At 42.5% G+C, this 20,518-nt stretch overlaps 1 protein-coding gene and 3 non-coding genes across 4 annotated transcripts; all 4 read left to right on the forward strand.

Annotated features, from left to right (window-relative positions):
* The first annotated feature begins 3,031 nt into the window (after window positions 1–3,031).
* Window positions 3,032–19,972, forward strand: NOP58 (NOP58 ribonucleoprotein). The gene is made up of 15 exons (XM_073646460.1): window positions 3,032–3,199; window positions 6,814–6,890; window positions 8,043–8,095; window positions 8,527–8,651; window positions 8,748–8,884; window positions 10,174–10,238; window positions 10,318–10,452; window positions 10,811–10,956; window positions 14,359–14,485; window positions 14,778–14,941; window positions 15,202–15,336; window positions 15,521–15,582; window positions 15,734–16,011; window positions 16,578–16,690; window positions 17,352–19,972. The coding sequence occupies exons 1-15, from the start codon at window positions 3,155–3,157 to the stop codon at window positions 17,403–17,405; spliced, it is 1,716 nt and encodes a 571-aa protein (XP_073502561.1). The 5' UTR covers window positions 3,032–3,154; the 3' UTR covers window positions 17,406–19,972.
* On the forward strand, window positions 7,189–7,275 carry LOC141162739 (small nucleolar RNA SNORD70). The gene has a single exon (XR_012250806.1). It is a non-coding gene; the product is annotated as a small nucleolar RNA SNORD70 (small nucleolar RNA).
* On the forward strand, window positions 8,134–8,221 carry LOC141162741 (small nucleolar RNA SNORD70). The gene has a single exon (XR_012250808.1). It is a non-coding gene; the product is annotated as a small nucleolar RNA SNORD70 (small nucleolar RNA).
* LOC141162740 (small nucleolar RNA SNORD70) lies at window positions 11,317–11,407 on the forward strand. The gene has a single exon (XR_012250807.1). It is a non-coding gene; the product is annotated as a small nucleolar RNA SNORD70 (small nucleolar RNA).
* Window positions 19,973–20,518: the final 546 nt, after the last annotated feature.

Consider the following 20,518-nt stretch of genomic DNA (forward strand, 5'->3'; position numbering starts at 1 on the left):
TGACACTTGCGTTTTTTCCTCAGAATTTCAGTTTGAACTTCTGTGGATCCACCCAAGAATTAGCTCCATTGTCATTCAAAGGGGCTAATTCTTGATTTTCCTGTGCTGAATGCACCCTAAGGCCCCTTTCACGTTTGATTTCCTGTAGTGTTCTATCCAGGTTTTCACGAATAGAACACATATCCAGTATAGTCTATTGGCTGGTCATGTGTATGTTTTTGATTCAAGTCATGGAACAATTTCACTCATGCAAGTTTACGTGTCTGTGAAATTCTCGTTCAGCACATGGATAGCATCCTAGTGAAGTCTATGTTTCACTGACAGATTGCTCAGAGAAGCTTGAGACACTTGTATCGTTTTTTTTTTTTTTTTGTATATGAGACTGATGAAACACTGATAATAAAACTGACCCACTGATGACATTTGCTCAGTTTTTCATGTATGCAATAACTGAAGCGTGAAAGCAGCCTAAAGGCAGATCCAGGCAGTGTGGTCCAGTGCATGCCACTTTGCCGACTGATATGGCCAATAGCAGCATCATTAGGTTTCACAATTCTACGGCCAATGGCCTGATGTGGGTGGGCAGAGCTTCACCCATGCTGTGGCTGCACCGTCGGTTTGTGCCCTAAATAGTGTTTTTTTTCAATAAAGGATTTCTGTAGCGGCTCTAAAAATTGATGCTGAAATTTAATGTTGCATGTGAATGGCGCTGCGAACTGTTGCACTTGACATGGAATCATTATGTGTCAAAAGGGAGGTACATAATCATTTACTTAAATGACAGATTTCAGAGTTTACATTTGATTAAAAAAATAAAATAAAATGGTTTAATAATCAAGAAGTAATGGAAAAAAAATGAAAAATTGAAGAAGTCTGAAAACTTTCTGAAATCAGAACATGCCAGGTCGGTTTCACACATGGTCCATGTACGGACCAGCAGTGGCTCTCCTGACTCGTACTCCATGACATTATGGACATATATGAATTCGGGTCAGAAGACCCATGGCCGAACCGCACATTGTGGTCCGTACTTGAACTCTGCATGTCGGACGTATGAAGCCAGCCTTACAGGACATGCCTGGTCCATAAGCACACATTTATGGGATCTAGTATACTAATCTTAGCCAGGCCTCAGTGCCCGTTCTGTAAACTAAAGGGGTATTCTCACAATTAGAAGTCACCCCATCCCTACATCACACACTCTATTCTCTGTGACACTGTTGGTGGTTAGTACTTTAGTATGCCAGCCCTGGGGTCCTGGGTCCAAACCCACCAAGGGCAACATCTGCAAGGAGTCTGTATGTCCTCCCCGTGTTTGCGTGAGTTTCCTCCGGGTTCTCCGGTTTCCTCCCACACTCCAAAGACATACTGATAGGGAATGTAGACTGTGATCTCCAATGGGGACAGTGAGGATAATGAATGAAAAGTGCTGATGAATATGATAGCGCTATATAAGCAAAGCATAATAATAATAAGTCTGTGGGAAATAGCCAGCAGGTCAGTATATTATCCCCCGTCATGGGGAGGTGGGATTACTTTGGGCCAACCGCAGGAATCAATACCTGGTCGCCAAAACCAGCTCCAGCACCCAGGCAAGTGCCGGGGCCCTTAGCAGGCAGAGGGGCCCACTTGCCATCGGGGCACCCCGCCGTGCTATGGGACCTATGAGCGGAGGAGAGCGGTGTCAGCGCCCGCTCCCTCAGGGCCCCGGCAGCTGGCACAATACTTACCTCTCCCCGTGCCTCCGCAACAGCTCCGGTCTCTACCGTGTCCTCTGACTGTGACGTCTCAGGTCAGATCGAGCGGTGACGTCTTCACACCACGCTCTCTCGTGAGCCGTCACAGCACAGAGCGGGAAGACACCGGCGACGCTGAGGAGACCGGAGCAGCGGCAGCAGGTGAGAATTGAGGTGAGTATTTGTTTTGTTTTTTTTTTTTTTAATGTATGGGGGCATGGGGCATTATAAGGGGGGGAAGACGTGACATCCTGCATGGGGCATTATAAGGGGTGTGTGTGACATCCTGCATGGGGCATTAAGAGGGGGGGAGTGACATCCTGCATGGGGCATTATATTGGGGGGAAGTGACATCCTGCATGGGGCATTATATGGGGGGGAAGTGACATACTGCATGGGGCATTATAAGGGTGGGGGGTAACATCCTGCATGGGGCATTATAAGGGAAGGGGGTGTGACATCCTGCATGGGGCATTATAAGGGAAGGGGGTGTGACATCCTGCATGGGGCATTATAAGGCGGTGGGTGACATCCTGCATGGGGCATTATAAGGGGGGGTGACCTAATGCATGGGGCATTATAAGGGGTGTGACATCCTGCATGGGGCATTATAAGGGGGGTTGACATCTTGCATGGGGCATTATAAGGGGGGAACAGCCTGCGTAGGGCATTATGTGGGGTAAACAGCCTGCATGGAGAGTTATATGGGGGCAAGTATTCTGTATGGAGCGTTATATGGGGGCCAGTATCCTGTACGAAGCATTATAAGGGGCCAGAACCCTGTATGGAGCATTTTATGGGGCCCAGTATTTTGTATGGAGCGTTATATGGGATCTATTATTCTGTATGGAGGACTATACTGTCCGGTCTGCACTGTGAGGATTCGCTGGTTTCTGAGCTATTGTGGAATTTACAATAGATATCGCTCATGTAATGTAAGAAGTGAAATCTTCGGCATTGTACTATATATATATTTCTCTGCGGTATCCGTGCATCATATGTGTTAAAGGGGCCCACTGAGAGTCTTTCACCCAGGGCCCACAAAAACCTAGAGCCGGCCCTGCTGTCTCCAGGTGGCTATGTGTATTTTTATTGCATGGCCTTCCCGTGGTAGTGAGCAGAGTGCACCTGGATATAGTGGTGCAGGATTATAGTGCACGTAGTAATACTGTGTGGGTGCAGGAATCAGACATTATATCTGTGTGTTTCGCCCGTTACTGGCTCCCTGTGGCGCCTACACTGCAGGACCATGGGAAGGCACAATGACGTCACTCAGGGGGACCGGAAGCGACACCGGAAGTGCCCAAGCGGAAGCGGGCAGTGCGCATGCGTCTTGGCGCTTAGCCGTCCACGTGTTGGGCTGGGAGGTTTCGCGTGTAGTCTCCTGGTCGGACCCAAGCAGGGATCTCGGTTCAGCCATGTTGGTGCTCTTTGAGACCGCGGCGGGTTACGCCATATTTAAGGTGAGTTTAGGCCGCGATATAGCCGGCCGATGGACGTGTGTAGTGATCGCACGTGCTGTTTGCAGGGCGGACGTCTCTAGGGCCCCTCTGGGTCTATACCTTATATTGTGTGATGGACGGGCTGATAGACCAGGGGTCTTCATCTGCTGCTGCGCGGAGTAGGATCTAACACGTGGTTTATAGGAGACTCAGCCATCTGTATGGGGAGTGTAGTTTGCAAAAAAAATTCTATGTGTGTAATGTGTAGTTTATTGCCCCCACTGGGCCGGAGCTGCTCCACCTCATGGGGCTGGGGAGGGTCGACTCCTGTGCTGGATCCTTCACCCCCAGTAGCTGCACATGGCGCCCCAGCCCTGCACTCACACTGCACCGTCCATCTCCATCATGTAAGTTGTGGTTGTCCCTGTGAGAACTATTGGCTGTGTGCACAAACAGATACAAGCCCAGTCCCCTTAGTGTAAAGTCGTCTGTAATCAGAGGTATTCATTATTCAGAGATCCACTCTAGACGCTGGTGAACCGATCACTCTGTACCACTGCCTATGGTCACGTGTCCACTTTTCATCTGTTTATAGTGGAGTATCTGCTATTAACAAAAGCAATTGGACATGTACAAAAAAAGATGCAAAACAATGAACTAATGTTTCTTTTTTTTAATTGATTCCCATTTGTATCAGTTTACAACTTGTTTAGCTTGATTTTGAATGCATCTGATGTTACCGCAGGCGTCTTTGAGCCTCTAGGGTCCGGTTAAGACTGATGTCATTCACTTATGTACACCAGTCTTAATTTGGGGGCCTTTTGGAGTAGGATTTGTTGAATTTATCCAGACACACACCACTTAGTGAATCAGGCACATATTTTTGGTTACACACGCCTAGCCAGAAATGCTACTCCTGTCAGGGACTGGAGCAACAAATCTGGTGTTAAAAAAACCATACACTGACCTTTTTGATGAATTGGGCTCGTCCCACCGTCTCGTTTCCAGTTCCAGTCCGTTTTGGTAAAGCTACTTGAAACTAAAAACTCCAAAAATCACAGTATCTTTGCACAAAAATATTTAGCACCTTTTCAAAGTTTAGTGTATTATAAATCAGTTTTCTGTCATAAACACTTTCTACTTAATTGTAAAGTGCTGCGGAATATGTTGGCGCTTTTTAAATAAAAAATATTAATATAAGTATGTGTGTGTTCACTGATGGCACTGAACTGAAAAATCCAAGGATGGGCAGGGGTGTAAATGAGTAAAACACAAGTTATACGGAATCTTTACTCACAAAACTATGTCAGTCTGCTCAACTCCTGATCTATAACATGGGACCTGCAGATTAGACTGTATTTTTATGGTGACAGGTTCTTTTTAAAATGGGATCCAGTATATGGTTGATGTAATGGCTCATCCGTTATCTGCTTCCTGTAGACTTTGTTTTAAAACTGGAAAAAAATGCACAATTTTTTTTCCTCCTCCGTCACAAGAAATCTAGCAGACACAGGATATCACAGGACTGTTCAAATGAGTGGGACCTGTAACTGGATACTTTATTTCTGTGTTTATGCCTCACAAATGAGGAGGTTTAGCTCGGGACACCTGACTGGTAGTCTGGGTGTTCTATCTAAGCACACTCCGGTGTTTCATGGATGGTCTTAATCCCATTATCTATATGATCATCCCTACATGCCCACCTGTCTTACCCAGCCCTACAGTATAGGAACTACTGCTGAATGTTCCATTGAATCTTTGACAACCCCAAAGTCGGAGTGCTGCTTATAGGGGGTGTGTCTCAGCTCTGAATGACTGGTCAAGCGAAGTTCAGGCACTTGGTGCAAGCGTGGCCAAGTACAGGTGCATCTCACTAAATTAGAATATCATCAAAAAGTTAATTTATTTAAGTTCTTCAATACAAAAAGTGAAACTCATATATTATAAAGTCATTACAAACAGTAATCTATTTCAAGTGTTTATTTCTGTTAGTGTTGATGATTATGGCTTACAGCCAATGAAAACACAAAAGTCATTATCTCAGTAAATTAAAATAATTAACAAAAAACACCTGCAAAGGCTTCCTAACCATTTTAAAAAGGTCCCTTGGTCTGTTTCAGTAGGCTCCACAATCATGGGGAAGACTGCTGACTTGACAGATGTCCAGAAGGCAGTCATTGACACACTCCATGAGGTCAAAGAGTTCCAATTTTCATTTGGAAATCAAGGTCCCAGAGTCTGGAGGAAGAGTGGAGAGGCCACAATCCAAGCTGCTTGAGGTCTAGTGTGAAGTTTCCACAATCAGTGATGGTTTGGGGAGCCATGTCATCTGCTGGTGTAGGTCCACTGTGTTTTATCAAGACCAAAGTCATTGCAGCCGTCTACCAGGAAATTTTGTAGCACTTCATGCTTCCCTCTGCCGACAAGCTTTTTGGAGATGGAAATTTCGTTCTCCAGCAGGACTTGGCACCTGTCCACACTGCCAAAAGTACCAATACCTGGTTTACACACAACATTATCACTGTGCTTGATTGGCCAGCAAACTCGCCTGACCTTAACCCCATAGAGAATCCATGGAGTATTGTCAAGAAGAAGATGAGACACCAGACCCAACAATGCAGACGAGCTGAAGGCTGCTATCAAAGCAACCTGGGCTTCCATAACACCTCAGCAGTGCCACAGGCTGATCGCCTCCATGCCACGCCGCATTGATGCAGGAATTGATGCAAAAGGAGCCCCGACCAAGTATTGAGTGCATTTACTGAGCATACATTTCAGTAGGCCAATATTTCAGATTTTAAAATCATTTTTCAAGCTGTTGTTATAAAGTATTCTAATTTACTGAGATAATAACTTGTGTTTTCATTGGCTGTAAGCCATAATCATCAACATTAACAGAAATAAACTATTAAAATAGATCACTCTGTTTGTAATGACTCTATATAATGAGTTTCACTTTTTGTATTGAAGAACTGAAATAAATTAACTTTTTGATGATATTCTAATTTAGTGAGATGCACCTGTATTTAAGTGCACCTTCTCACCTGCTTGTTTTCCCTCTATCTCTACCTCCCCTCTTCTTTGACAGCTCTGGCTTCATAAAGCCGGTGAAGATAGAGGGTAGATGGGTAGGTGCATTGAACTGTTTAGCCGTGACATGATGCGCCGAGCACTTGTCTTTGATTTGGACAGTCATTCTGTGCTGACACTTCCTTTAACCATATGAAATGAATTGAGCTTTTGCAGCAAAATCAGATGCAGCTGTAGAAGGCAGTCACCATTTTTTAATCTCATAAGACACCTTTAAACCTTCATGTTTTAAAAATGTCTCATGTTGAGGGAGTCAAAAACTGGAGCCTATACCCTGGTGCTGAACTGGTTAACAGACTTTGCTTGCCCAGGATACTGACTGCTAGTTCCCTCCTGTTGTGCAGAGGCATGATGCTGCTTCCTGGGGGCGCTGTTGTGATCACATACAGCCTGCTGCTCACCGAGTGCCTATGGATCCTTTAGCCATCTGCATTCGTAGGGATGCGGGGCCATCTGCAACAGTAGTGTCCTGCAAAGGTGGAGTGTTCCTGCCTTTATTCTTTAGCTTTACATTTCTGGCTTGTTAATCACTTTTGTCTTTTCAGGTTCTAGATGAGAGCAAGTTACAAGAAGTGGACAGTATATGGAAAGAATTTGAAACCCCAGAAAAAGCAAATAAAGTGTAAGTCCTGAAATATTTATATCCAACTGCATCTCATCTGTAGTGACTGCCTTCTGTAAAAATGTACATAGTACATCATGCATCCCATCCTCCAGGATCTGATGACTGTGACGCACATAGATGGGTACTTGTCAGGTTTTGGAGAAACACTAATCCCCTAATTTGGGCAGTTTGGGATAAATTGCATAATATACCAGGTTGTGATTTAATACCTGAAAAACAATAGTCATCCATTCTGTGAAACACCGGCTTCAGCTGGGGATGCAGGTCTATAAGATGTCCCGATATAGGATTTGCTATTTACGTTGCCAATGATGGATTTATAGTTGAATTGAACAACAGTGATTAGATTCAACATCTTCGTCACTACCACTGAGGCAACAATCAGCGAGAGCTCTCTTAGAGCGAGTCTACCAGCACACAATTACTTTTCATACCAAGTACATGCGCTTGGTGCACCCTTGCCATGACCAAACATTTAAGTACACCTTCCCACTTTCTTGTATTCCATCTAGCTTCGCCCTTCTCTGGATCTATGTCAGAGCTATCATTCAAAGAGGGTGGATGGCGATAAAGGGACAACAAGTAGGAGGGGAGGTGTAGTTAAATATTTGGCCATGCCAAAGTTGCACTGAGCATCTGTACTTGGTTTGCATAGTCATTTTCTGCTGACAGTCCCTTTAAAGGGTCTGTTCACTACATGACAACCCATTTATTAATAGTTCCACTCTGGAGCATGAAATAAAAAAAAAAAATTCTTGCCTCCTGGAGCGGCACTTCTCCCACGATCTGTGCACGGTCTGTCCCAGCGACTAACTAGTCAACACTCACTGAGGTGCTGCAGCGTTCACTGTTCCATCAGATTGAGAGTGTGGTGTGACAGAAAAGTGAAGGCAGCAGCTGATGATCTGCTGCCAGAGTGGACCGCTCAGAGGTGCCGGTCTGGGAGGGAAGCATTTTTTTTTCCATTTGTGCTGCAGAGTAGAAAAGGGGTTTCCAGTAATGACAACCCCATTAATTCTTTTTTTATTTAATATATCTTTAGTTGACTCCTTTTATAAAAAAATAAAGATGTTTAGTTCTCTTATATTCGTCTATTTAACCAGCCATGACGATATTTGACTCCAGTTTTTTTTTTTTTTTTATTTCTAGCGTTAAGTTAAAACACTTTGAAAAGTTCCAGGACACGACTGAAGCGTTGGCAGGTAAGCCGATATCGGCATCTATGCCACTTCTCAATATCTTTACTGTTGCCGATGATGGATTGTTCTTACGATGAAACTAATGATTTTACCTTAACATTTCGTCACTACCACTGAGGCAACTTTCTTCTCAAGGCTTCTGTCACCAGGGCAGGCTCCTATAGAAATGCTGACGGAGTGGGGTGGGGGTGGGGGGTGCATCTCCTAATGGTCAGCTCACTGGGCCTAAGTCAAATGTATTTTGTTATCCACTTTTAACACTTTTTGACAAGTCGAGTTAAAATGGCACTTGCCATCTTGGCTGCATTACCTTCATACTTGTAGACAGTATATGAATTCACATGACTGCCATAGTTCCCCTTCTTCTGGCTGCAGTCTGAACCCATTCACCCCCTTTTTTTTTTTATTGAAGTCTCTACTTTTTCCTCCCTTAGCGGCCACTGCTTTGGTAGAAGGAAAGATCAGCAAAAACCTAAAGAAGGTCCTAAAGAAAATTGCAGCAAAAGAAGCACATGAGCAGCTGGCGATTGCAGATGCCAAGCTCGGTGGTGTCATTAAGGTATAATGTGTGAAATCTTATCCAGAACATGGTTTGTTGCAGGCCATTCTTTTCTCCTATGCTGAGCAGTTTTGCCCTCCATCTTCACAACTTTAGGATAAAGTGAACATCAGCTGTGTGCACAGTGCGATGGTGACGGAGCTCATGAGGGGGATTCGCAATCAGGTGGATGGTCTTATCACCGGACTCTCCACTCGGGAGATGGCTGCTATGTCCCTTGGCTTGGCTCACAGGTAACACTCTATTTCTTTCTTTATCTTCCATAGACAAAATAAGCTTGGAGTGTTTTTGAATGCCGGTAATGGCTTAGAGGGAAACTCCATTTTTATGATGTGATCACTGTTGTGTGGTTTATGTATAGATACAATCGATGACAAACACTTGAGTAATTTGAGAACAAATATATTTTTTGTATTGATCTAAATTTAAAGATAATCTGTCATAAATAATTTGGGGGATGAAATCCTTCTATATGCATGAAGCTCTTTCAAAGACAAGTCCAGTAATACCTGTACATGGCCAGTCCACTACTGAGAAAACAGCATTTTAATTTATATACAAGTGAGGCTTAGGGACTGTTAGATCGGAAGCCTCTGTCACTCCAGCTCTATTTCCCCACCCAGTGCTGCCTCTTCCTGCTTGACTGATTGATTATTTGCGTGAAGTTCACACAGCATAGAGGTTGTCAGTAAAGCAGGAGGCGGCGGTGCTGGGCGGGGAATAGAGCTGGAGTGACAGGCTTCAGATCTACAAATATATCTTAAGCCACATTTATGTATCAATTCAAACACTGATATCTCAGTAACGGAGTAATGGACCGACCATGTAAAGCTATTGCTGGACTTGTCGTTGTACGATTTATGCAAATATCTATACATGATAAAAAAATAAAGATAACTGGTAATCGTGCCTGGCGCCAATCTCTGCCAATACAAAGCAGACACAGACCGTTTCTGCTAGCAGTTCAGCGTCTTCTGGTGACGTCATGTTGACAGAGCAGCTCTTTTGCTTCCTGGCTCCTCTGTTGATAAGGTGTGGCTGCCAGTGTCTTGCTGATTCACAGCCGGCTCCTCACTGCATAACTGCGGGAAGCCGGCTCTCAATCTGCATGATGTCAGTAATCACGTCTTGTCAACAGAGCAGCCTGGAAGAAGAAGTTGCTCTGTTGATGTGGAGCAGCTGAATCACTGGCAGGAGCGGTCGGTGACTGCTTTGAGACTTTGCTAAGTAGTTGCTTCTGTTAGCAACTACCTGCTTGTTAGCTTTTAGGCCCATAGTGTGAAAAAAAAAAGGTCCTGGACAACCCCTCAAAGAAGTACGCTTCTAAGAGGTCTTACTAATGCTCTTTATTTAAGGGGTCTCTATGGAAGATTCCCTTTTAGTGGAATGTCAGGAACTGCAAAACACATCAATATCTCTTCTGTGAAGCATTGTTGATACCTGATAATTGCCTGCTGTGAATAGATATTTGCTTTTCCATTTCATCCTTCATCCATGACTTACTGATATTCTATATCCACAGCCTGTCTCGCTACAAACTAAAGTTCAGCCCCGACAAGGTGGACACAATGATTGTACAAGCCATCTGTGAGTTTCTTCTCATGAAATATAATGCTATATGGCTGGTTAGATGTTTTCCTAATTCTAACACTACTTTTTCCTCCAGCCCTCCTAGATGACCTGGATAAGGAGCTGAATAATTACATCATGCGCTGCAGAGAGTGGTATGGCTGGCACTTTCCTGAGCTGGGCAAAGTCATCACCGATAACTTGGCGTACTGCAAGTGTGTGCGGGCTGTAGGTGAGCTACAACGCCTGTGATCCTAATGGGCAGACGAGAACGGTGCTGAGTCCTCTGTAGCGCCCATCTACTTTCTCCATTAAAAGCCTACAGGCACTTGATTTTACCTATTTCTTACTAGCATTGTTCATGGTTGTAGTGCTTTCTGATGATTGCACTGACTGTAGGTTCGATAAAACCAAGAATATTTCAAATGACTGGATTTTGGCCATTGATGATGACTATCTAATTGCCTGATTTTCCAATGAGGGCAATTTCAGTCACTACTTCATCTGAGGTCATCAAGCTATCTATTGTTTTTAGCGTCCATTTATGTACATTTGTTGCATTACTAATATGACTTTTTATCATTGACCAGGTGACCGGGTTAATTACGCCTCCTTTGACCTCTCGGAGATCCTTTCTGAAGAAGTGGAGGCCGAGGTGAAGGCTGCCGCAGAGATTTCCATGGGCACGGAGGTGTCAGAAGAAGATATCAATAATATCTTACACTTGTGTGATCAGGTGAGTGTTGGACCTTTACAACACAGGAGTCCGGTTCTGCTGATTTCATCCAGTTATGTTGACTTTTACACAAACCAGTGTTTTCACCACGACCAAGATTTAGAATTTGAGGGTGAACACTTTCTTTTCCCTGCCTTCTGTAAAAATGTACATTATACAGTCAATCTGACTTGCATGTATAGACACATGGGTATCTGTGTCCTGATTTTGCTTATGGGGTTCAGTGTCAATTGAATAATATACCAGCTAGTGATTTGATACTCGTAGACATCTGCCAATAAAGTGTTCATCAATTCTGTAAAACACCAGGTTCAACAGGGGATGCAGGCCTGTACAGTGTCCCAATAGAGAGGATTTGCCATTTACGTTGCCAATGATGGATTTATAGTTGAATTGAACAACAATGATTGATTAGATTCAACATCTTCGTCACTACCACTGAGGCAACAATCAGCGAGATCGATTTCTTAAATGGGTCGTTAACTACTGGAAAACCCTTCTTGATTTTGATTCACTCTGCATCATAAGATTTAAAAAAAAAAAAAAATTATATAATACATCACACTTCTCCTGTGATCTCTGTGCTGTCTATCCCTGCAGTTATGTGACCGCTGCAGCCAATCTGTAGTAAAGATTGTTCTTTAAATAATTTTTAAATAGATTTTCAGTTGACTCTTTTATAGAAGATGTTTAGTTTTGTAATCCAGCCATGACGCTATTTGACTCCAGGTTCTCTTGATTTCTTGCAATAAGTTAAAATACAAGTTCCAGGATACGACTGAACTGGCTTGGGATTTATTCATACGGGGCACTTTTGATGCATTTTTTTGTTGTAAAAAAAATGCTACATTTAACAGTACCAGCAAAATAATTGACTTTAAAATTTCATTTACACCATTTTTTTTCCTTAATTTTAGTATTTTTGCTGCATTTTTTTTTTCTTCTTGAGATCTTTGGGGCTGAGCAGCAAAAAAAATGTATTAACCCCTTTGCAGCCTGGGGCGTTATAGTACTCACCAGGCTGTCACCCCCTGTTCAGCGCGGGCTCTGGCACTGAGCCACACTGAACCGGGCACATGTCAAGCTGATTTATACAGCTGACATGTGCCCGTAACAGCAGCGGCAATCTCTAACAGCGGCATTTAACAGTGCCGGAAGCGCGTCACTTACCCCGCCCGTCGGTGACCCTGTCACTGATGGGTGGGCATGACAGCCCTGGGTCTGCAACAGACCCCAGTGGTTGTCGTACTGATCGCTATGAGCGCCACCTAGTGGTCGGCGCTCATAGCACAGGAGCATTTCTGCTACATAGACGTGATCTGCTCATCACCTCTATGTAGCAGAGGCGATCAGACCAGTGCTGCTTCTAGTCTCCATCTATGGAGACTATTGAAGCATGGAAAAAGTGAAAAAAATGATTTTAAAAATATAAAAAAATAAGTTTAAATCACTCCCCTTTCGCCCCATTCAAAATAAAATAATAATAAAATAAAAAAACCCACATACACATATTTGGTATCGCCGCGTTCAGAATCGCTCGATCCATCAACATAAAAATCAATCCGATCGGTAAACGGCGTAATGAGAAATTAATTCTAAATGCCAGAATTACGTTTTTTGGTCGACGCAACATTACAATAAAATGCAATAATGGGCGATCAAAACATCGGAGACGCTGCGGGTCTTGAAAAATGGCGCCATTTTTTTTTTAAAGCAAACTTTGGAAAAAAATTTCACTACTTAAAGAACCTATACATGTTTGGTGTCTAAGAACTCGTTAAGACCTGGAGAATAAGAATGGCAGGTCAGTTTTAGCATTCAGTGAACGTGGTAAATAAAATAAAAACATCTGTGGTATTGCACTTTTTTTTGCAATTTCACCGCACTTGGAATTTTTTTCCCGTACACGATATGGTAAAACCAGTAATGTCGTTCAAAAGCACAACACGTCCCGCAAAAAATAAGCCCTCACACGGCCATATTGACCAAAAAATAAAAACGCTATGGCTCTGGGAACAAGGGGAGCAAAAAATGAAAATGCAAAAACTGAAAATCCCAGGGTCCTTAAGGGGTTAAAGCACAGAAACCACATTGCCCATTAAAAAGTACACCTTTCTTTTGCTGCATGTTTGGTGTTTTTTTTCTTGAGCGTCCCTAGTGGTCGGCGCTCATAGCACAGGACCAATTCTGCTATATGCAGGGGATCTGCTGGTCCCCTGTATGTAGCAGAGCCGATCAGACAACTGCTGCTTCTAGTCTCCTATGGAGACTATTGAAGCATGCAGTAAGTGAAAAAATTTTTTTTAAAAAAAATATGAAAGTTTAAATCACCCCCCTTTTGCCCCATTCAAAATAAAATAATAAAAAATAAACCCCACATACACATATTTGGTATCGCCGCGTTCAGAATCGCCTGATCTATCAATATAAAAAAAGAATTAATCCGATCGGTAAACGGCGTAACGAGAAAAAAATTCTAAACGCCAGAATTACGTTATTTGGTCGCCGCAAAATTGCAATAAAATGCAATAACGGGCGATCAAAACAGCGGATCTACCCCAAAATGTTATCAATAAAAACGTCAACCCGGTGCGCAAAAAGTAAGCCCTCACCCAGCCCCAGATCACGAAAAATGGAGACGCTACAGGTCTTGGAAAATGGCGCAATTTTTTTATTTTTTTTTTTACCGAATTTTGGAATTTTTTTTCACCACTTAAATATAAAAGAACCTATACATGTTTGGTGTCTATGAACTCGTAATGACCTGGAGAATAAGAATGGCAGGTCAGTTTTAGCATTCAGTGAACGTAGTAAAAAAAAAAAAATAAAAAACTGTGGTATTGCACTTTTTTTGCAATTTTACCGCACTTGGAATTTTTTTCCCGTACATGATATGGTAAAACTAGTAATGGCGTTGAAAAGTACAACTCGTCCCGCAAAAAATAAGCCCTCACATGGCCATATTGACCAAACAATAAAAACGCTATGGCTCTGGGAACAAGGGGAGCAAAAAACGAAAATGCAAAAACGACAAAACCCAAGGTTGCGAAGGGGTTAATCCACCTCATTGGTGTCTGTTCTAGACTTGCAGAATGTTTTGTTGAGACATTAACAATGAAAACTAATGCAAATTTTTTGTTTGTACACATAGTCTGCAAATTGCACCATTATATGATTTTTTTCCTATATAATTTTTGGGATATGTATCATTAACAAAACAAACACATTTTAATACAGAATTGCTGTTGTGTTTTTTTTTTTCCTGCTGGGGAAAAAATGCAGCAAAAACACTTCATATCAAGTAAACCCCTTGTTTTTGTATTTTTTTTTTCTCCATATATCACAATAACATTAAATATTGTACATGTCATTGCTTTAGCTTGTGCCTTTTTTTTCATTTAGGTAATAGAAATCTCAGAGTACAGGACCCAGCTATATGATTACCTCAAAAACAGAATGATGGCCATAGCTCCAAACCTCACTGTCCTGGTAGGGGAGCTGGTCGGTGCCCGGCTTATTGCCCATGCAGGTCAGTCTTTACTTCCATCACAGGATTGCTTATCTGGTTTTTGGGGAAGCTCTCTGTGTCTGCGGTGGTCGGTGATGATGATTATATTACATTGCCTGATCTTCCATGATGGCAATTCTAGTCACTATCTCATCTGAGGCCACTTATGGTATATATATATATATATATATATATATTATATATTACTCCCCCTGTGTGTTGCATCTCCATGCATTATCGATGCATACTTTTTTACTTAATTTTTCTCCCGATATATATCGCATCTTCATTTATCCTTTTATTTCCCCTATAGGCTCCCTTCTTAATTTGGCGAAACACCCAGCGTCCACTGTTCAGATCTTAGGGGCTGAGAAGGCACTGTTCAGAGCACTGAAGACCAAACGGGACACCCCAAAATACGGTCTTCTTTATCATGCATCCCTCGTTGGGCAGACTGCACCCAAAAATAAGGGCAAGGTAAATGGCACTAAGTGAATCTTGGTGAGCAAATCATCTGGTGATCAGTTGCTACTTCTTTCCAACTGGTTTATAAAGGAGTTATCCAGTTTCCACTAAAAAAAAAACAGTATCTAATGTTGTAAAACAGAAATAAAAAATACCGGTAGTACTTTCATCTCTTATTAGGTCATGTTGCAAGTTCTAGCACTTAAGGTGCTGAAGGTTACTGACCCTGACTGTAGATAATAAGGTTTTTTGTTTGTTTTTTCTTCCATCAGATCTCCCGCATGTTGGCAGCCAAGTCAGCACTTGCTATCAGATATGATGCTCTTGGGGAAGACACAAATGCACAGCTTGGGGTGGAGACCAGAGCAAAATTGGAGGCGCGTCTCCGACACTTGGAGGAAAGGGGGGTAAGTATGACGTGCAGCTATGATTTCAGTCTTGTGCGCTGTGATGATGACCCTTTTATTGCCGGATGTTTCTATGATGGCAATATCAGTCACTACTTCATCTGAGCCTCGTTTCTGTACCAGTGCTGTTGATGTACCAATAGTTCAATGATCCGGTGCTGATTTGTCGTCTGTCTGTTCCTAGCTGAAGAGAATTAGTGGCTCCGGGAAAGCACTTGCCAGAGCTGAGAAGTATCAACATAAAAGGTATGAGCTGCTATAGGAGTATAGTATGCATTGTGTATAAGTATTGGTTTCTTAACATGTACAAGAGTAAGCACTTGAGTCACTACAGTGCATGTGTTACTTGCCTGAAAAACTTGTAGCTCATTGTGATGACGTCTCCTTCTACTTACAGTGAGGTTAGAACTTATGACCCATCTGGGGACTCTACCCTTCCCTCGGTTCCCAAGAAGAGAAAGATTGAAGAGGTTGAGGAGGAGGAAGATCAGCCCACTGAGGTCCGAGTGAAGAAAGCTAAAAAGCCAAAGGTTGAGGAGGAGGAGGAAGAGCCATCTGTGGTCCGAGTGAAGAAATTGAAAAAACCAAAGATTGAAGAGGAGGAAGATCAGCCCTGTGAGGTCCGATCGAAGAAGGCTAAAAGGGCAAAAATTGAAGTAGTTGAAGAAGCAGAAGGTATTCTTGGGCACTAAGCTATTACATTATGTAGACATCATATATATATTGCAGCCTAGTCGCCTTTCTGAAAGTGCAGCTAAAGGGAGAAGATAAACTTTATTCCTCTTGGTAGTTGCCAGCTGAGTCATAGAGGCGTGCCCAGAGTGGCTAGTCACTGCTCACAGCAGTGTTCACTATACCGTGAGCATTGGCTGTCAGTACGCCTTGGCAGTATGATTGACAGCCGACTGCAACGGGTCTGTGTAGTGTATTGTTAAAGTGCCTGGGCGTGCTTTTAGCCAATGCTCATTGTGTACTGAGCGGTGACTGTCGCTGCTCCGGGCGTCTATAAGTGGAACCCAACGGCTCCTGGAAGGAATAAAGTTAATTTTCTCCTGGTAGATGCATTTTCAGTAAGGCGGCAGGACAGCATTGTAAGACTATTACCTGCAGGTTAATAGCCTTTGGAGACATGACCGGTTCCCTTAAAAAAAAAACCTGATGTTTAAGTCTAAGGCAAACTTAACTCTTGGCCCAGTAAACTTTAATTTTATTTGTAAATTGTTATTGTGATAACTTTGCAGAAGAACCAGAAGTTGAGGAGACGCCAAAGAAGAAGAAGAAAAAGAAGAAAGTGATAAAGACTGAAGAGGAGGAAGAACCTGAAGAAGCACCTACTACTAGTACAGCTGATGAGGTGAGAGTCCATACAGGTTAAAGGGGTTGTCCACACCACCTTCTTAAATACTATATTCTCCAGTGTAAAATAATAAAAGCGTCTCCTATCGCACTGATGCCCTTACATTGCTGTTGGCATCAAGACTCACATTACATTATGCGATGTGAGCACCAGTTGATGGCTAAATTGCTGCAGAACTTGCACCCTCAGCAGACATCAGAGGGAAGTGTGAGTGAAGCAGTCCATCAGGGGTGGCTGTTTTGGCTGCAGTGTTCACATGGCATATCAGTGTCACGCGAGACCGTGGGAAATAGTATTTAAAGGCACAAAATGACTGTTAAAACAAAGTACATTCCCTCGACGCATCATGGCACTGCCGAATATTTAAGGTCACCTTCCCACCTACTTGTTTTCCCTCTATCTCTTACTCTATTAAGCCAGAGCGGCCAATCAAACACGGGATTTAGATTGAGAGAAAACGAGCAGGTGGGAAGGTGTATATAAATGTTTGGCCCTGCCATGATGCACCGAGCGCCTGTACTTTGAACAGTCATTCTGTGGGGAGAGTTCCTTTTAAGAAGGGGTTGTCCGAGTAGTATACAATCACATCTGTGACCCATTTCTGGTCATAGTGCTGCTGTTCATATTCTTATGTATTCTCAATGGTTTGTATTAACAGCCTCCCAAAAAGAAGAAGAAAAAGAAGGCAAAAAAGGAGGATGATGATGATTGAGAACTGTGGACATTTTCACAAAACACGGACTATATTCGTTGCAAGATGACTTTGCAGAGTTTAACCAGCAGTTTTATCTGGATGCTTGATACCCTGCCTTGGTTTTATACAATTCTCCAGTGACCAGAGATTCTGTGACATCTTGTTTTTCATTGTTTAGTAATGTATGATACATAACGTCAGAGATAAGAACTTTTATATAGTCTCTGATGGCTGTGTAGATTTACCCCTCTTATTTTGAGTATAATTTACTCACATGATTGTAGACAGTAAACTTTTCTGTCTTGGTCAAATATATTTTTATGAAAGTTATCATTCAGCTCTTAACAACTTCTTTTTTTTTTTTTTTTTTTTATATTGGGAATATTTGGGCATCAAGCAGAAAACCTATGGGTGCATTTACACTGGACTTTCTATGGAGTTTGCAACTAAAGGGAACCGGTCTCCAGATTCATGCTGCCCAAATTACAGGCAGCATGAATCGGAGCCTGGCTGAACTTTTACATCTAGTTGTCTTCCCTGAAACTCTTCAGCATTTCAGAGAGAACCTGCAAACGTCCATAAGGAGAGACCGAGTGTGATGCAGTCGCTGGCCTGGATTCTCCTTTCTCCTCAACAGTTGACTAACTGGTCCCTTTTTTGTGTATACTTGGAGAGAGACCTGTCAGTCATGCGGAGCGAGGTGGGAAGAATCTGTCCAGGAACCCAATCGGACTTCTCTGATCTCTCCCTGTGGTCAGATCTTTCAACTATTTTCTTGGAAATGCTGGAGCTTTTCAGAAGAAAACCTACCTGGCTGCAATCGTTATCCCAGAGATAACGGACCTTGTTATCTAGTGCTAAGGGGGTGTGGCTCACAGGATCCTCTGGGGCGTGGCCTCTTCAGGCTGCTCTGCATTGCCCTGTAAGCCACACCCTTTTTGTAAAAGCCATAAAAATTAGGATTAAATATAAAGGCTTGTATCTTTAGAACCATATGGCAGATGTAAAAAAAATAAATACCTAGGAACAGCGGGAGTAAAAACTAGCCACTTATGACCTCAGTGACAGGTTCTCTTTAAAGAACAATCTTTTTGAGGGGTTACAGGCCAAGTCCTCTTGAGACCTGCTACTGCACAGTTCTCAAGAAGCACAAGGGACGTCACACACCTAATTTTAAATCTCCTGTGACCCAATTATCCAGTCTTTACGGTGTTGTCCTTGTCATTCAGTTCCTACTTTCAGCACACAAATTCAAGACTTACTATTCACATGTTGCCTACTTAATGCCTTGCTTGTTATTGACAAGTTAATCCTTGCTATTCACTTTACATGTCGACTGTTATAATGTTGGCGTAAATCTCCGTTAATATATTATTGTACAAGTAATAAGTTACGTCACCAATGCTACTCATCTGTTTCTCGTGTACACACAAGTCATTATTTAAAAAGAAAAACCTAAAGATAGAAATTGGAATATAAGTTGGTATGCATGCAGCATATAGGCGCATGTTCACACTGGCCACTAAACAGACAAAACCTAAGATAAAAGCAAAATGAGTAAATAGCAATAGTGCATGAAAATAACATGGGGTACTTCGTTAACATAATTATGATCAAAAAAACGTAAAAGCCATCCGCCCACTTCATGGTGACCCTATTCGGGACGGTCCTAACCTCTAATATTAAAACCTTACCATGTGTGACGTGCTGCATGCACACCAACTTATATTCTAGTTCATCTCTTTTTAGGTTTTTGTTTCAGGTTTATCTGTACAAATTAGGCTGTGGCCTCCCTCTTCTTTGAGCTGAACATTTCACTCATAGTTCCCCCATGGCTGGGTGTCCATTAGCTAGAGCTCGGTCCTTCTCAGCCCTTATTCACATTTATATCACTTCACATATTGGTAAGGTTGTATTACTAGATGTTAGGACTGTGGTGGGATGGCTTATACTTTTTTTTTTTTTTAATCAAAATTCTGTTAACCCTGTGTTATTTTCATGCACGGTTGCTATTTACTGCAGTGTATTTGCTCATTTTGTTTTTATCTTAGGTTTTGTCTCATTACTTGAAAGACTGTTTATGTGAGAAATCTGCTGTAGATGAGCACTTTCACCAAATACCTTTCTTTTCTTAAATCCTGTAGCCTGAGCTGCTCTACTGGTCCTCTGACTTGGGCAACGTTCACACTGTCAGTATTTGGTGAGTTTTTTTCCTCAGTATTTGTAAGTCAAAACCAGGAGTGGGTGATAAATACAGAAGTGGTGACGTGTTTCTATTATACTTTTCCTCTGATTATTCCACTCCTGGTTTTGGCTTATAAAAACTGAGGTAAAATACTGAACGTGTGAATATGGTCTTACTGTGATGTCTCTGAGATCGGGGCTCTAGAAACTGATGGGTGGGTGTGTGGGAATCCATTCAGTAGAGCTCACCCTCATACTGGGCATGCTGCCGCAGCTCTCTGCCGCTCTTAATGAACCTATACATCTTTGGTGACTGCTTATTTGTACGAACCTGGAGAATCATATTGCCAAGTCAGTTTTAGCATTTGGTGAACATGGTAAATAAAAAGCCAAAAAAATAATTGTGGAATTGCATTTTTTTTTTTGCAATTTCACCGCACTTAGAATTTTGTTCCCGTTTTCCAGTACACTATATTGTAAAATCAATGGTGTCATTCAGACTTACTAATTGTCTCTTCAGAGAGAGAGCATTAGAACGCTAGTGCCACCTATAGGAAGTAGCAATCCTAAATGTCAATGTCGACTATCTAATGACCCTTGTCACATGACTAAAGCCAAACCAAAATCTCAATTTGCAGACAGTGTTTCGGGGTACTGCCCCTCATCAGGGCAAAGTGTGAGATCTGGTTTGGCTGGGTGAGGCGTCTGACCGGTATCTAGGGGTAATGGTTCTCCTTGCGGAGAGTGACCTAGTAAGTATGTCAAGGTGAGGAGACTTAAGCTGCAATGCTCCTCTGGGAAATATGCAAATTCAAAAGTACAACACGTCCTGCAAAAACCAAGCCCTACATGGCCATATTGACAGAAAAATAAAGTCCTGGCTATTGGAAGACGGGGAGGAAAAAACGGAAAATCGCCCGGAGATGAAGGGCTGAATGAATACAAGA

The sequence above is a fragment of the Phyllobates terribilis genome, unplaced genomic scaffold (assembly GCF_046119375.1).
Source record: "Phyllobates terribilis strain yellow unplaced genomic scaffold, ASM4611937v1 Scaffold_9__5_contigs__length_417890890, whole genome shotgun sequence".
Classification (NCBI taxonomy): Eukaryota; Metazoa; Chordata; class Amphibia; order Anura; family Dendrobatidae; genus Phyllobates; species Phyllobates terribilis.

Excerpts from the sequence above, each read along its gene's own strand:
- NOP58 (XM_073646460.1), top strand. The coding sequence starts at position 3,155 with ATGTTGGTGCTCTTTGAGACCGCGGCGGGTTACGCCATATTTAAG. Across the intron at positions 8,885-10,173 it reads TCCCTTGGCTTGGCTCACAG|CCTGTCTCGCTACAAACTAA; the intron begins GTAACACTCTAT and ends CTATATCCACAG. Across the intron at positions 15,337-15,520 it reads GACACTTGGAGGAAAGGGGG|CTGAAGAGAATTAGTGGCTC; the intron begins GTAAGTATGACG and ends GTCTGTTCCTAG.